General features: G+C 37.4%; 1 protein-coding gene across 4 annotated transcripts in view; it reads left to right on the top strand.

The window, feature by feature from the left end:
- ARHGAP32 (Rho GTPase activating protein 32) overlaps positions 1–16,864 on the top strand; it is a 302,758-nt gene that overhangs the window by 221,970 nt on the left and 63,924 nt on the right. For all 4 annotated transcript variants that reach the window (XM_043579809.1, XM_043579808.1, XM_043579812.1 and 1 more), the window contains one exon: positions 3,067–3,148. In XM_043579809.1, the coding sequence (XP_043435744.1) occupies positions 3,067–3,148 (82 nt within the window). The remainder of the gene's footprint in view (positions 1–3,066; positions 3,149–16,864) is intronic.

Genomic DNA, 16,864 nt, shown 5'->3' with positions numbered 1-16,864 from the left:
TTTTCCTCACCCATCTCAGTCCTATAAATTAGAGTTTTAGAAATTGTCACTGCTGCAGAAAGAATAATCTATGACACAGGATGACATAGTTCATACATAAATCATATTATCACAGTTCCAGTCGCTTTTAACATTGACATTTTGAGTTTGCCAGAATTGTTGATATTTGGTAAAATATTAGTTTCAGTATGGATCAGAAAAGTAAATGTTCATTAAGTATATTTTTAGTTTTACTTACGTTCTTTCTTAAGGTTACGTTATTGTGTATATTTTCAATAGAACACAACTTCATTTTTTATGATGGAAATTTTATAATAGGAAAATAGAATCTATTTGCCTTTCACAAATTTATAGAGTCAATTCTTCTAATTAAAAGACTTATTAACTAGGAATGCTTTTGGTTTCAAGAAACAGAAAAGTGAACAGAAAAAGTGACTGATGGCTGTTGAGTTAGCAGCTAACTGATGCTAAGCAGAAATCTCTAAGATTCTCTTGGCTTTTCTTTTAAGGTCAAATGATGGCCACTACAGATCCAATCTTGATACCTGGATTCAAAACAGGAGGAAGGAAACAGAATAGTGGTAATAGAGCTGTATTTACACGTGCTGTGGCTACACCTGCATGCAAGGAGTGTGGGCACTGAATATATAATTTAGCTGATGGTAATATACTTTATTTTAAAGGGAGACAAGTGAGCAGGGATTGGAGATAGGCAGTAAAGGAACATACCATGGACCTTTACATAGCACACAGTAGCATGCTCACGCATATATTTAAAGCTAATGCATGGAGACAAATTTAAAAGGTACAAATGTAACTGATATATATTATATAGTTCCCCAAAGAAGTTCATTAAACTTTGTTCAGTTTTTGTTAGGAAGTGACAAAAAACTAGTTTGTATTTGCTGAAAGATATTCATGTTTAGAAACTCGGCTAGGTGCTTTCATACAAATTATTGTAGTAGCTAATATTATCCTGTTTTTTATTAAAAAATTTTTTTTTTTATGTTGCAGAGAGAGCATGTGTGAGCAGGGGAGAGGGTGGGACAGAGAGAGAGAGAGAGAGAGAGAGAGAGAGAGAGAGAGAGAATCTTAAGCAGTCTGCACACTTAGTGTGGAACCTGCTGTGGGGCTCAATCTCCCAACCCTGAGATTATGACCCAAGCTGAAGTTGGACACTCAACAGACTGAGTCACCCAGGCACTCCTGTTATCCCCATTTTCACAAATTAAGAAACTGAAACAGATGTTAACTAATTTGCTCCAGATCACAGAGCCTAGTAAGTAGGTGGGCCAAGTTTATTTAGATCCTGGTCTTTTCTCTCTAGAAAATTGCAGAAAATGTTTATAAGTTGAAATGAATTCTAATTTTATGGAAAAAATGATATTTCATAGGCAGGAAACAAACTTAAGTCTGTATGTGCAGAAGGTGGTAAGTATTATGTGTCATCCATTTAATGGAGGAGCTGGAGCCTTCAAGGTCTTCTGGTAACCAACATATTGGATACTGACATTTAATGGGTGCTAACTATATGCATTTTGCTTATGCTGATCCATTTAGTTCTCATAACAACACTTAGGAGCTAGGTACTATTACATTGTTTAGATGAAGAAACTGAAACAGAGGCTAGGTTGCGAACCTGATCTTGTAAGCAGACCTAGAATTGAACCCAAGCACTCTTACCTTTGAGGCTGCACTGTTAACCTCTCATAATGGATTTGTGTAAGAAGGAATGAGAAGGGTTTTTCAAGGTGAGTCTTATCTGGTTCTAATCGATCTTGGAAGAATTTCTACTTGTTTGGCTAAATAGGAAGTTGAATAAAATATTGTATGAAATTTCACCAGTAAAACAAACAAAGCATTGTTTTGGAAGGCAATGCATAGGGACTTTAAGAATCCCCAAATCAGAGAGCTTTTAAACAAAACTGATAACTTGTTAAAAACCCCTTTTCAACTCATGATAACTGGTTACATCTTCATACCCTTAAGAACTACCATGGAATATTGATCCAGAAATCGAAATAAGAATGCAGCAAATGCATATGTGAAAATAATCCCACACAGATGGAAATTATACAGCTCAGAACTTCATGATGAGTCATAACTCTTGGAAGACCATTCCATTCTTCCCGAGTCTGTCAACAGAGGGATGTAAAAGTGATGTAGTTTTCATGTTCAGCTTTAACATCTGTTGCATGGTAGCCTGATTATATTCCTATCTAAGGAAACATCTATAAATATTGGCAAAGATCTTCTTTTTACTTTTGTTTCCAAGCTATTTATCTCTGTATTTATTCTATTGGCTATCCAGTATCTCTGTGTGATCTGGGTGGTCTGTGGGTGATCTCAGTATTTTCCTAATATAACTTCTTAGGATTCTGTATCTAACACCATGAGCAGTTCTGAGATTAGGTCAAAGTGGTGTGTTTGTCAAAGCCAGAGTCTGTCACTACTGCTGAGTTTGGTTGTTTTCTTCTCTTTTGCTTTCCCACGTATTCACACACTACTAGCTCTTTCACAACAGCAGGATGTGAAATGAGTGTTGTTTCACCAATTTATTTTAGTCCTGTCATTTTTCATGAAACCTGTGGGAGAAATGAGCAGAAAATTCACAAAAAAATTTGAATGTGGTTTAGTGTTGATTATTTTTTTTAATTATAGAGAAGACAAATATAAAAGTTGGCCGTGGAGATACCAACACAACTAGGTTGAAATTTCAGCAAAGTAAGTTATTAAGAGGTAAAAGTTATAGGTACTGCATGCTTAGCTTGGTTTCAGACTGCATATTTGAATGGTGTAAAAAAAAAAGTTTGGTAAATTAAAAGCTAACACTAAAAAAGCAGACTTAGATATTTGGACGAATAAAACACAACCCTGTACACACATAGCAACAGATTGTTTTATTATTTGTTTGTGTAATTGGTATCATCTGTGATTTAGAGTCTTGGAATAATAGAATCCTTTGGGAGGGACTGTGGAGTATATTACTGGAATTGAATTGGCACTGTTCACACACTGGTCTGCTCTCTGGTTTAGAATCCTCTCTCTGCTGCTTTTCTTCCTTAGGTGGGTCTCTTTCCTGGACACTGCGTGGAATTAATTAATCAGAAAGTCCCCCAGTCAGTGACCAACTCAGTGCCAAAACCAGGTGAGTACACTTTTTCATCAGGGTGATGATTTTATCAACTGCTTAAAGAAACAGGTTTTCTCTTGTAGGCAAGCACCCAGCTTGTTTTGCTGCTGTTGCCATTTATTGAAATGATATGTATGCATTCTTAATTTTAGGTGTTTTGAGTTTTAAAATATTCTTATTTCTTTATTGATCATTTCACAAAGATACATCAACATTTTAGATAATTTCAAAGAACTATTTGTTCCATTAATCTTTGTCATTATTTGTTTTTATAATTATATAGTAGGGATATAGCTTATTAATGAACACAATGATGAAAATAACAGGTTTAAAGAACTCACACAAATGATGTGATTAGCTGGAAACTAATAAATGAAGGGAATGTATATTTTATCAATGATTGTGAACATCAAAACTATTTTCTTTTTAAATTTTTTTTTCAACGTTTATTTATTTTTGGGACAGAGAGAGACAGAGCATGAGCGGGGGAGGGGCAGAGAGAGAGGGAGACACAGAATCGGAAACAGGCTCCAGGCTCTGAGCCATCAGCCCAGAGCCTGACGCGGGGCTCGAACTCCCGGACCGCGAGATCGTGACCTGGCTGAAGTTGGACGCTTAGCTGACTGCGCCACCCAGGCGCCCCTCAAAACTATTTTAAACAGCATTTCTCATTACTTAATAGTATATTTATAGTGCTATATAAATATGTGGATTATTTAATGAATAAAGCAGTGTTACAGGGGGTGAAAATCAAAATGGAAACTTGTTTTTATTGGGGTGATTTTTTCAACGTTTATTTATTTTTGGGACAGAGAGAGACACAGCATGAATGGGGGAGGGGCAGAGAGAGAGGGAGACACAGAATCGGAAACAGGCTCCAGGCTCTGAGCCGTCAGCCCAGAGCCCGACGCGGGGCTCGAACTCACGGACCGCGAGATCGTGACCTGGCTGAAGTCGGACGCTTAACCGACTGCGCCACCCAGGCGCCCCTATTGGGGTGATTTAATCTAGGTAGATTGTACAGAATACTTAGCTTGGAAGTTTTTAATGTTATATAAAATTTTTAAAGGAAAACAAAAACAAAGACTGAAAGATTTTGGAGGGAAGAGGAAGTAATCAGATTTACGTCTCCTACTTGTATTATATTCCCTTCACCTTTCTTTGCCCTTCTCCATACTCTGCCCGCAGTAAAAGAAAAAGAAAAATTTGCTGGGCCTCAGAATTTATTTGTAATATTTTCCTTAAAGTATCTTTTAGGGTTAGGACCTATATATAAAAATTAGGGGGGAAAAAGCTTATTTAGTATTTCCCCACCTCTGCCCCCCAAGCATACATCAAATCATATTTGCTTATAGTATTCAGGTAAAGGTAATATGCTTTTGAAGCTTGTTTCTTCACAGAAGATTAAGAATTCTCATAGGAATTTTAAATTTTTAGGCAGACTACTTTTACTGTTTAGTAGAGAAAAATACTTCAAAACAGTGTTCTCTACAGTTCTACTTCAGACAGGATTCTCAGTCTCTTTTCTTTTCTTTTTTTTCAATATATGAAGTTTATTGTCACATTGGTTTCCATACAACACCCAGTGCTCATCCCAAAAGGTGCCCTCCTCAATACCCATCACCCACCCTCCCCTCCCTCCCACCCCCCATCAACCCTCAGTTGGTTCTCAGTTTTTAACAGTCTCTTATGCTTTGGCTCTCTCCCACTCTAACCTCTTTTTTTTTTTTTTCCTCCCCCTCCCCCATGGGTTTCTGTTAAGTTTCTCAGGATCCACATAAGAGTGAAACCATACGGTATCTGTCTTTCTCTGTATGGCTTATTTCACTTAGGATACCACTCTCCAGTTCCATCCATGTTGCTACAAAGGGCCATATTTCATTCTTTCTCATTGCCACGTAGTACTCCATTGTGTATAGAAACCACAATTTCTTTATCCATTCATCAGTTGATCGACATTTAGGCTCTTTCCATAATTTGGCTATTTTTGAGAGTGCTGCTATAAAGATTGGGGTACAAGTGCCCCTATGCATCAGTACTCCTGTATCCCTTGGGTAAATTCCTAGCAGTGCTATTGCTGGGTCATAGGGTAGGTCTATTTTTAATTTTCTGAGGAACCTCCACACTGCTTTCCAGAGCGGCTGCACCAATTTGCATTCCCACCAACAGTGCAAGAGGGTTCCCGTTTCTCCACATCCTCGCCAGCATCTATAGTCTCCTGATTTGTTCATTTTGGCCACTCTGACTGGCGTGAGGTGATATCTGAGTGTGGTTTTAATTTGTAGTTCCCTGATGAGGAGCGACGTTGAGCATCTTTTCATGTGCCTGTTGGCCATCTGGATGTCTTCCTTAGAGAAGTGTCTATTCGTGTTTTCTGCCCATTTCTTCACTGGATTATTTGTTTTTCGGGTGTGGAGTTTGGTGAGCTCTTTATAGATTTTAGATACTAGCCCTTTGTCCGATATGTCATTTGCAAATATCTCTTCCCATTCCATTGGTTGCCTTTTAGTTTTGTTGGTTGTTTCCTTTGCTGTGCAGAAGCTTTTTATCTTCATAAGGTCCCAGTAGTTCATTTTTGCTTTTAATTCCCTTGCCTTTGGGGATGTGTCAAGTAAGAAATTGCTACGGCTGAGGTCAGAGAGATCTTTTCCTGCTTTCTCCTCTCAGTCTCTTTTCAAGACATTTTATCCTCTGTTAAATTCCCCTTCTTTGGGTAAACTTACTAAAAAACTTTCTCAGTGGGTACTTGCTCAGTAGATGTTAATTTGTGGTTGTGATGACTATAGGGTTTTTTTTCCTTTTTTTTAAACATGGCATCATTAACTTAAAAGAAAATCCCATACCCTTTAGCAGAGAGGTGCCTCAACCCCATCTCTCTTCTCCAGCCCTAAGCAGCTATTAGTCTACTTTCTGTCTCTATAGATTTCCCTATTCCAGACCTTTCATGATCATACAATAGTGGTCTTTTGTAATTAGCTTCTTTGACTTAGCACAGTGTTTTCAGGGTTCATCCATGTATCAGAATCTCATTTTTTTTTATGGCTAAAGTAATATTCCATTGTATGGAGAGGCCATATTTTATCCACTCATTTTGAGTTGTTTCCATTTTTGACTATTATGTATAATGCAGTTATGAACATCGGTGTATAAGTTTTTGTGTGGATATATATATATTCACCTCTCAAGTATATATCTAGGAGTAAAACTGCTGCGTCATATGGTAGCTCTATGTTTAACCTTTGAAGAACTGCCAGACTGCTTTACAAAGTAGTTTTTACAATACGCCCTGGCAGTGTGTATGAGAGTTTCAGTTGTTCCATATTCTTGTTAGTGTGTTTTTGATGGTTGCCATCGTAGTAGTTACAAAGTGGTGTATCTTTGGGAGTTTGATTTCATTTTCCTGATGACTAATCATGTTGAGTATCTTTTTATATGCTTATTAGCCATTTGCATGTTTTTGGAGAAATGTCTATTCAGATCCTTTTCCCATTTTTTAATTGGCAAGTATTCTTTATATACATTCTTTATATATTCTTTAAGTATTCTATGTATATTCTAGATACAAGTGCTTTATCAGACAATATGATTTGCGTATGTTTTCTCACATTGTGTGGGTTGTCTTTGCTTGTCTTTATTCTGTCCATGGAAGTATAAATTTTTTTAATTTTGATGAAGTTCAGTTTATCTTTTTTTGTTCCTTATGCTTTTGATGTCTTATGTAGGAAGACTTTGCCTAACCCAACGTCAAGATTTACTCATATATCTTCTCCTAAGAAGTTTATGGTTTTAGGTCTTAGATTTTAGTAAACTTTGAGTTAATTTTTGTGTCTGGTATAAGGTTCAACTCCATTGGACATCTAGGTGTCTCAGCACTATTTTTTGAAAAAAAGATTATTCCTTCCCCATTGAATTGTCTTGACTCCCTTGCAGAAAATTGACCTTGGACATATAAGTTTATTTTTAGACTTTCAGTTCTGTTCCACTGATCTATATGTCTGTTCTTTGTTTTTTAAGTTGGAGAGATAGCGTGAGCAGGGTAGGGGCAGAGAGAGAGAGGGAGAGAGAGAATCCCAAGCAGGCTCCATGCTGTCAGCATGTGTTTGTTTTGTGGCAAATTTTGCTCTTAATACTTTATTCTTTCTCAGGATTGACTTGGCTCTTCTGGGTTCCTTGCAATTCCGTATGAATTTTAGAATCAGCTTGTCAGTTTCTACAAAGAAGTTGGCTGGATTTTGATAGGGATTATATTAAATCTGTATATCAATTTGGGAAGTATTATCCTCTTACCAGTATTTATTAAGTCTTTCAGTTCATGAACATGGGATGTTTTTCCATTTATTTAGAGCTTGTTTAATTTTGTTCAATGTTTTGTAGTATTCAGAGTGTACGTTTGCATTTTTTTTGTTAAATTTATTTTTATTATTTTTGATGCTATTGTAAATGGAATTACTTTCTTGACTTCATTTTCTTTTTCATTGCAAATGCATAGAAATACAATTAATTTTGTATATATTAATCATGAAATCATGAAATCTTGTTGAAATGTTTATTCTAATAGTTTTTTTTTTAGTGGATTCCTTTGGATATTCTATATACAAGATCAAATCATCTGTGAATATATTTTTACTTCTTCCTTTGCAATCTGGATGCTTTTTATTTCTTCTTCTTGTCCAATTTCCCTGGCAAGACTATGGTCATCCTTGTCTTATTTCTGACCTTAGGAGAAAACATCCATTTCTTAACTAACCATTAAGTAAGATGTTAGTTGTTGGGTTTTCATAGATGCCCTTTATCAGATTGGGGAAGCACCCTTCAGTTCTTAATTTCTTGAATGATTTTATCATAAAAGGATGTTGGCTTTGTCAAGTACTTTTTATTGATCTGTTAAGATGACCATGGTTTTTTGTATCATTATTTTGAAGTTATTAAATTCAACATCAAAAATTTATTGTTGTCTCTTATGCATTATTTTTATATGCATTTCTTCTGTATACACTTAACTTATTAGGTATTAAATATCATCTTTGATATTTTGCCTCAGAGATATCCTGCAAACTTAGTTTTAAAAATTAGCTTAATATTGGTATTCAATTTTGTCAATTGAATACTTTCTCATGTTTTGAATGAGAAAGTGACATTTCTAATAGCGATAAGCTCCAGAAGCTTTAAAACTTGAGAAAGTTAATCAGGTATTGATAGTTCTGGAAAACAAGTGTCTATTAATAGACCTGTAGGACAATGTTAATTCTAAATTAGTGATGACTTATAATGCCAGCACACCTTTAAAAGCTAGTATTTTATCTTCTGTGAGCAGCATTGCAGGATTGGCATAAGGAAATGTGGATTCTTAATATATTTCGAAAAGGATGATGTGAATTCTGTTAGCCTTAGGCTTGTTTCACACTTTAAAACTGTCTTTGCCTACAGTATAAACAACTTGAATGTTCTATTTATTTTTAACATTGCCATCTGTTACTGTTAGATGCCAAATCTGAAAGATGCAGCTATAGTTTGAGGCTGAAATTTAAAGCTCCCTATATTATTACACAACAAGGGCAATAGGAAAATTTTTCCCTTCGGAGTTCTTCTTAATGTTCTCAATATGTTCAATTATTTGTGTATGTAAAAATAAAATCATTGAGTCACCATGTCCTGATCAAGAAAACAAGTATCCGTGTTGCCTTAAGAAAAAGAAGGTGTGGTGGGGGAGGGAGTAGGTGGGAGAGGGAGGTAGAAAAGAAGAGGAAGGAAAAGAGGAAGAAAGATAGAAGCTTGTCCATAAGAAATTGGCAGTTGAATCATCACAGTTACAGTTTGATGGGAGAAGGTGAGGTTGAGATGGGGGGAAGAAGAAGGGAAAGCATACGTAGTTTTTTGTGTGTTTATCCTGCTTGTAGCTTATGGAGCAGTTGGATTTATTCATTGATATCTTTCTTCAAGTTTTTAGTTTTCTCAGCTATTATCTTTACAGTATTTCTTCTGTGCAATCGTTGCTCTTCCTCTTTTCCTTTACAGATTGGTTACACTCTTTGATACTGTCTTACACACCCTCTCTTTCCAGTTTACTTTTATTGACCTCTCTTAAAGTTCAGTTATTCTTCTGTGTAGGCTTCTTTTAAGCCCACCTGATAAATTCTTCAATTCTTATTTTATTTCTTTTTTAAAAAACATTTTTTAAGGTTTATTTATTTTTGAGAAAGATAGAGTGCGAGCAGAGGAGGGGCAGAGAGAGGGAGGCACAGAATCCAAAGCAGGCTCCAGGCTCTGAGCTGTCAGCACAGACCCCAACGCGGGGCTCAAACTCACAAACTGTGAGATCATGACCTGAGCTGAAGTCGGACGCTTAACTGACTGAGCCACCGAGGTGCCCCTTATTTTATTTCTTGGATCAACATTTTGTCTTTTTTGTAATTTCCATAGTGGGATTCCTCATTTCTTCCGTTTTCCACCTTTTTGTCTAGAAAGAAAGAAAAAGGGTTGGGGGAGGAAGAGGGGAGAGAAAGGAAAGTAGGGAGAGAGGGTAAGAGAAAAGCAGGGCAATGCTTATTTTCTTCTTAAAATGAAGGACAAGGGAATTTAGATAAAGCCTTTGCTCCGAAAACAGAAGATTTGGACAGGAATTTAAAAAATATCTCTTTGAAGCATTGGAGAGTTAATAAGGCAGTAAGCAATTACTGAGCTGAGGTTAAGCAGAAAAAGGACATCCTGAAGACAGACTTTAGTATATGGAGACCTTATTCCCCTAGGGTATCTACTGATAGAGTAGAGAAAGGCACAGTAGTCCTAGGAGAACAAAAATTGGAGCTCAGAGCCCAGTAGGGCAGAGTTACTGATAAATGCCCCAAGTTTTGAGTTAGAATTTTTGTGGAAATTGACAACTGGTTCTAAACTGATTCTAAAATAATTATGGAAATGCAGAAACCTAAATCCCAAGACAATTTTGAAGAACAATAAAGTGGGAAACTTACTATTTTAAATATCAAGATTTATTGTTAAAACTTCACTTAAGGTACTGATATTAATGCAAGGGTAGACAGACAAATAGATTAGTGGAACAGAATAGAGTCAGAAACAAACCTGTGAATATATAGATACTTTTTTGCAGAGCAATGTCAAAAGGACAGTTATTTCAATAAATGGTGCTAGGTCACCTTGAGGGTGTGTGTGTGTGTGTATGAGTGTATAAAATTCTTATTTAACCCTGTATACAGAATCATTTCTGGGAGAATTACAGATCTGTATGTGAAAGGTAAAACGATAAAACTCTTAGAAGATAATACAGTAGAGTATCTTCATGACCTGTTTTCATGATCTCGGGATAAACATAAGCAGTAATCTTAACTGAAATGCTTAATAATTAAATTTAATTAAAGATCAGAACTTGATCTTAAATGCTATTAAGATAATGAAGAAAGCAAATCACAAAATGAGAAATATATTTGACAAAGGTCACATAACTAAAGTGTGTAAAGAATCAGTAAGAAAGGGACCGATAAAATGATTTGTTTAATTAAGTGAAAACTTGAATAGGTACTTTACAACAAATATCCAAAATGCTCATAAGCGTATGACAAGATGGTAAACGTCATCAGTCTTTAGGGAAATGCAAACTGAAATCTCATTGACTCTTTAATACCCACCAGAGGTTAAAATTTAAGAATAATAATACCAAAGGTTGGCAAGGATATACATCAGTAGGAATTCTCTCACACTGCTGATGGGAGATAATGTGGGACAATCATTGTTTGGTATTACATACAGAAGTTGACACATACCCTGGGGTCCAGCAGGTTCACTCTTAGGTAAATATAGAATGTTTATAGCAACCTTAGTCCTAATTGTCAAAAAACTTGAAAAACCAGAGGTATATTCGTAATGGGATGGATAAATAAAGGCACATTCATTGAACGGATTCTTCTACACTGATGAAAATGAAATGAGTTCTGGCTGTCTGCCACAATATGGGTGAATCTCACAAAAATAAGTGTTGAGTGAGAGAAACGTGCTATACGTACATGCATACATACGCCGTATAATTCCACATAGATGAGGAGAGAGTTCAGAATCACAGAGTTTAAGATGGTTCTGTGGTGTTAGAATTCAGAATAGCAGTTAACTTTGGATGGGAGGAAGGGGATAGGTGACTGGGATGGGTAGGAGAGAGGATTCTGGAGTGCTAGCAGTGTTCTGTGGATCCAGGTGGTGATTATACAGAAATGGAATGATGTTGAACATCTTTTCATGTGTTTATTGGCCATTTGTATATCTTCTTTGGAGAAATGCCAGTTCAAGTCCTTTGTCATTTTTGAATTGGTCACTTTTCATTCTTTAAATATATCTCCCATCCAGATAAATATTCTTTGCAGTATTGCTTTAATATTCAAGTGTTGGAAATCACAGTTTCAAAATAGATACTTCCTTATCTATTTATGTGTGTGAAATATTCTGCAGCCCTTAAAAAGAAAGTCATATGGAATTGTTTTCTGTGATTTATTGTTAAATGAAAAAGCAAATCACAACATAGAATAATCTCATTGTAAATTCATAGAAAATGATCTGGAAGGATATATACCAACTAGAAAGGGGAATGAGATTGTAGACATCAGCAAAAGAAATTTAATTTTTTTCTCTGTTTGCTTCTGTATTATTCAGCCCCTTTACAATAAAAAAGTATTACTTTATAAAATATGAAAAAATAGATTGTATCTCTCCTTAACTCCATCCTTTCCAAATAGGTGATTTCCAAGGGTCCTTCTTAATGCAACCACCCCATAACATAGATATTTTCTGATAGTAGGTTTAATTTAGATATTTAATTTATATACACGTGTGAAAACAACACGGTTGAAGGGATAAGAGCATAGGCTTCCAACCTCAAGTTTTAATCCCTGTGCCACATTTTACGTTTGGCTTCTCTGACTTTTAATTCCCTTATTTAAAAAAGTGAGGCAACATGCCTTTGAAGATTAGGGATAAGGCATCTAAAGCCCTTGGATACTTAATAAATGTCAGCTGTAGTATTTATTGATTTATATTTATCCACTGTTATGTCATTTAAATCCCAGAGTGTCAAAAACTAGATTTATGTAGATACAAAATTAATATTTGTTGGTAAAATCTATATGTCAACATCTCACAGTATACCACTAAGACAAATGAATTACAGGAGTTATCACGGGACCATGATGGGAGAAGGAGCCTCTTTGGATGCCACTTGAATGGAGTTTGCATTATAAATATTTGGCTTTTGGGGGGGGGGGGTAACAGCTGAATTTTTTGATTAGCAGACATAAAAGTAGCTGAGGCTTTCATTTCGAGAAAAAACTTAGTAATTAGATATAATACTGATGAAATCCTTATGGTAAGAAGTAGTTTATAAGGTAACAAGTTAGTCTGAATTTGTAGCATAATTTTGAAATTAAAAAAAGTTCTTTATTTTCTTCTTTTAGGGAATTGGTCCTTTAGTGTCTTGCTTTCTTTGTTTTACTTGCAACTTTGCCTAATTATAGTTCTTTCCTTTATTTTCATGTGTTTCCTCCTGGATTGTTTGTTTTCTTTCTTAGAGTTTGTAGCACTTTCCTCTTCTGTAACCATGTTTCCTTAACATGTCACTGACCAGACATTTTGTATCAAGTAAAGTAGGTACAGGTTTTTATCCTGTGTGCAGCATTGTATTGAACATATGCTTCCTTATATTCTGGATGCCAGTACATCAAGAATCGGATATTAAAATCAGCACCCTGGAAGGCATTGATGTAAGATACAGATTTGTACCAAAATGCTAGAATGCCCTGGGAAGTTTCTTTCTGAATACATTGCAAGTGACAGATTAAGATAATATTTTCATACTCTGCATTAGGGAAAAACAGGTAGAAGATTCATAATGGCACATATCTGTCAAGTGCTTTAGAGTTTATGGATACTTTTATTTCCCTTCTGTCAATTGGAATTTGACTCTTGATGCAGTCCTGTGAGGTTTGGGGGTAGGGGGTGTATTCCTGTATCCTGCCACACCTTGTGTTAACAAATGGAGCCCAGGAAACTCAGGGAGGTTAAGCAGCTTGCCTGAGGGTTCACAACTGGGATTTGCTGAAATTTTCTGATGTCTGGTGGTAACCATGGCCAATACTTAACGTAGCTCTCACTGTGTGGTGTACCAAGGCATAAATGAACTCATTTGTGGTTGATTCACTCAAAATCCAGAATTTGTCCCACTGTAGAACATTGAGTAGAGATAAAGTTTATTGTTCTCTCTCTCAAAACAAATATTTATTTAATATGTTTAGCTCTTATTACAATAGGCATGAATAAAAACATATTTGGATTTTCACAAGGCTTATACTAACAGAACAGAATTTGGGGCAAAGATGGGTTTAATGGAGGATGAAGAGAAGTGCTTCTAGGACCTTGCTTAATGGGCTAATTTCAATCAGCCTTCATTCTCTCTCATGACTAATTAACCCAAACAGTATCCTTCAGTCTTTCCTCGCTACATATAAACCCTCACTCCACACTCTGTTCTGTAACAGCATTTGTAGGCATCCTCCTCCTCTGCTCTCCTGATCTCGTCTTTCTCCCAGTGCACTCTGCTGGGCGTTGCTTCTGTGTGCTGTGAACATACGTGCACTCAAAGTGCTCCCACTGTGCCCAGCGTGTGAAGTGCCCTCCTCCCCATTTTGGCCACTTGAAATCCTCCTTGTGTTTCAGGCTTCAGGCCATGATCTGCTCCCTCTGTGAGAGCTTGCTAACCCCTCTCTCCCTACCCCCATCTCCTGTTTACCCCTGGCCAAGTCTAACGGCACCTCTGCCACTTGCTCCCAAAGTGCTGTCTCCTCACAAAGGGTAAGCGTGTCTCATTCATCTTTACCTCTCTCACAGGAGGCTCATACAGTGCACACATGATTATTTCCTCTCTCTTAATACTGCTAAAATGAATTTCTAGAATCAAACTTTTTTTTTTAATGTTTATTTTTGAGAGAGCACAGGTGGGGTAGGGGCAGAGAGAGGGGCACAGAGGATCCGAAGTGGGCTCTGTGCTGACAGCAGTTAACCCAATGTGGGGCTTGAACTCACGATCCTCCAGATCATGACCTGAGCCTGAGCCACCCAGGTGCCCCCATAACTTCTTTTCTTTAGAGTTTTATGTAAGTAATCTCTACACCCAACGTGGGGCTCAAACTCACAACCCTGATATCAGGAGTCCCACACTCAGGGCACCTGGGTGGCTCAGTTGGTTAAGCCTCTGACTCTTGATATCGGCTCAGGTTGGGATCAAGCTCCATGTCGGGCTCAGTGCTGACAGCATGAAGAATCTCTGTCTCCCTTTCTCTCTGCCCCTCCCCCCCCATAAATAAATAAATAACCTTAAAAAAGAAAAGAGTCGCATGCTCTACTGACTGAGTCAGTCAGGCACCCCTAGAATACAACTTTTATCTCATAATCCCTAGCTTCAGAAAACTTCATAATGTCCCTCTGCTCCAGAATTATGTACAAAATCTTTAGTCTAGAATTTGAGGTGCTCCATAAATAACTGGAACTATCTCGTCTTTGTGACCAAATGTTTCCCTTATCTATACTTTAGTGTCAGGAACATGTTTCTTTACCTTGCAGTATACTTTGGGTTTCCCCGCTTACTCTGACTCTGATCTTTCTCCTCGCTGAAATGTTTACTATGTTCTTCATGAAGGTTCTTTAGACCACTGCTTCGAAAACGTTCATGTGCGTTCAGTGTACCTGAGAAGTGGTATTAAAAACTGTGGATTGTGATTCAGTGGGTCTGGGGTGGGACCTGGGACTCTGCATTTCCAATGAACTCCCAGGTGACTCAACGATCCTCATCCTAAGACTATATTTTGAATAAAAAGGGACTCCATTTTAGCCATCAGTAGCTATTATTTGTATCCGTCATTTGGAAATAGTGTATAGTAATGAGCCATCTTATTTTTGAATTTGATTCTTCACTTTTTATGTCTTTTTCCTCACCTAAATTGTTTTGGTTACTGGTGGATATTTTATTTTATACCAGTTTGCATCCTTTATATGTAATGTTTGCTCTAAAACAGTTGATTGATAATTAAAAATATGGACAATTTCTACTAGAGTAATCAAAAATGTTTCCTGACCTCCCGTATGCCCATTAGCCAGTGCTAGGTGTAGGCCCCTAATCAGTCTTCTCTGTAAGTAAAGCAGCTGTTCCCATTTTTGGTCATTTCCAGTACTCATTCATTGATCAGAATTTATGAAGTACATACTAAGTGCTAGGACCAAAACAGCAAACACAGCAGACAAATATTGTCATTTTGGGGTTTTGTATTCAAGTGTGATGCGAAGGAGAGAAAAAGGTAAACAAAGAAGTAAAAGGTATAGTGTGGTAAAATATATATAGTATGATAAGTGCTATGCTGAAAAGTCTGGAAAGGGGTGCAGGGGTTAGGAAGTGCTGGGATGTGGCCCACGTGGGCTTATCATTCCAAAGGTGGGTAGAGTGGTTGGGAAGGGCTCATTAGAGGGTTACTTTTGAGTGCCTGAAGGGAGATGAGGAGGGGAGCAAAGCACTTACCTGGGGGGTGCTTTCCAGACAGAGAACTGCAAATGGGGGGCTGCTGAGCTGGACATATGCCTGGCTTGCTACAGGATTTGCTGGAAGGCAGTTTGACCACAACAGTGAGTGCCATGAGGTGAGGTCTGGAGATGAAAGGAGTTAAGTTCTCTTTGGGGCCTGGGCACCACTGTATGGATTTGGGCTTTCATTTAAAATTAGATGGGATGACATTAGAAGGTTTTGAGCAGAGCTGTTACTTGGCCTTATTTGGAGTATCACTTTGGTTGCCACGTTAAGGATAGGAGACCTGGGTAGAAGAAGGGAGACGGGCAGCAGCTGTTTGTAGTGAGTCTGGCAAGAGATGATGGTGGCTCAGATCAATGTGGTAGCAGTAAAAGTGGGCAGAGGTGATTGGATTCTGGGTATATTTCAGGCCATGAAACCTGCAGAATTTTCAGACATACTGTGAAGAGTTTGAGTAACACAGGTAAACAATAGAATGATTACAGTGTAGCTGTTCCTTTCCATTGAGTTCCTTGTTAACCCCACCACCCGCACAGATTCATGTTAGCCCTTCACAGGAGAGCCTCCAGACACTTTGTTAAATATGAGAGAAAAATAACAAGTGACCTCTCCTGTGCCATAAACCGTCATTGGAAGACAAAACATGGTGCTTTCTGGGTGCCTGGGTGGCTCCGTCGGTTAAGCTTCCAACTCTTGATTTCAGCTCAGGTCATGATCTCATGGTTCATGGGATCTAGCCCTGAGTTGGGCTCTGCACTGACAGCATAGAGCATGCTTGGGATTCTCTCTCCCTCTCTCTGTCCTTCCCCAGCTAATGCTCTCTCGTTCTCTCTAAACAAATAAATACACTTAAAAAAAAAAAAAAAACGAAAAACACATGATGCTTTCAGTCAGCCATATTTTTTAATTTTTAATTTTGAATACTTCTCATGTCAGAAGAAGTTGCAAAAATAGTACAGAGAACTCCCATATACTCAAAAGCCAACTTCTCCCAGTTTTAACGTCTTATGTAACATAATGGCACGTTATCCAAACCAGGAAATTGATGCTGTCACACCGCAGTGAATGAGGTTACAACAGACCTTACTCTGTGCTCAGCAGTTTCTGCCTACTAGTTCCTTTTCCTACCGTGTATTTTTATAGAGCATACATGGCGGCCTTTTTGG

Source organism: Prionailurus bengalensis, chromosome D1 (genome assembly GCF_016509475.1).
Source record: "Prionailurus bengalensis isolate Pbe53 chromosome D1, Fcat_Pben_1.1_paternal_pri, whole genome shotgun sequence".
Taxonomy (NCBI): domain Eukaryota; kingdom Metazoa; phylum Chordata; class Mammalia; order Carnivora; family Felidae; genus Prionailurus; species Prionailurus bengalensis.
The sequence above is the reverse complement of the archived record's forward strand: the minus strand, read 5'-3'. Positions and strand labels throughout refer to the sequence as shown.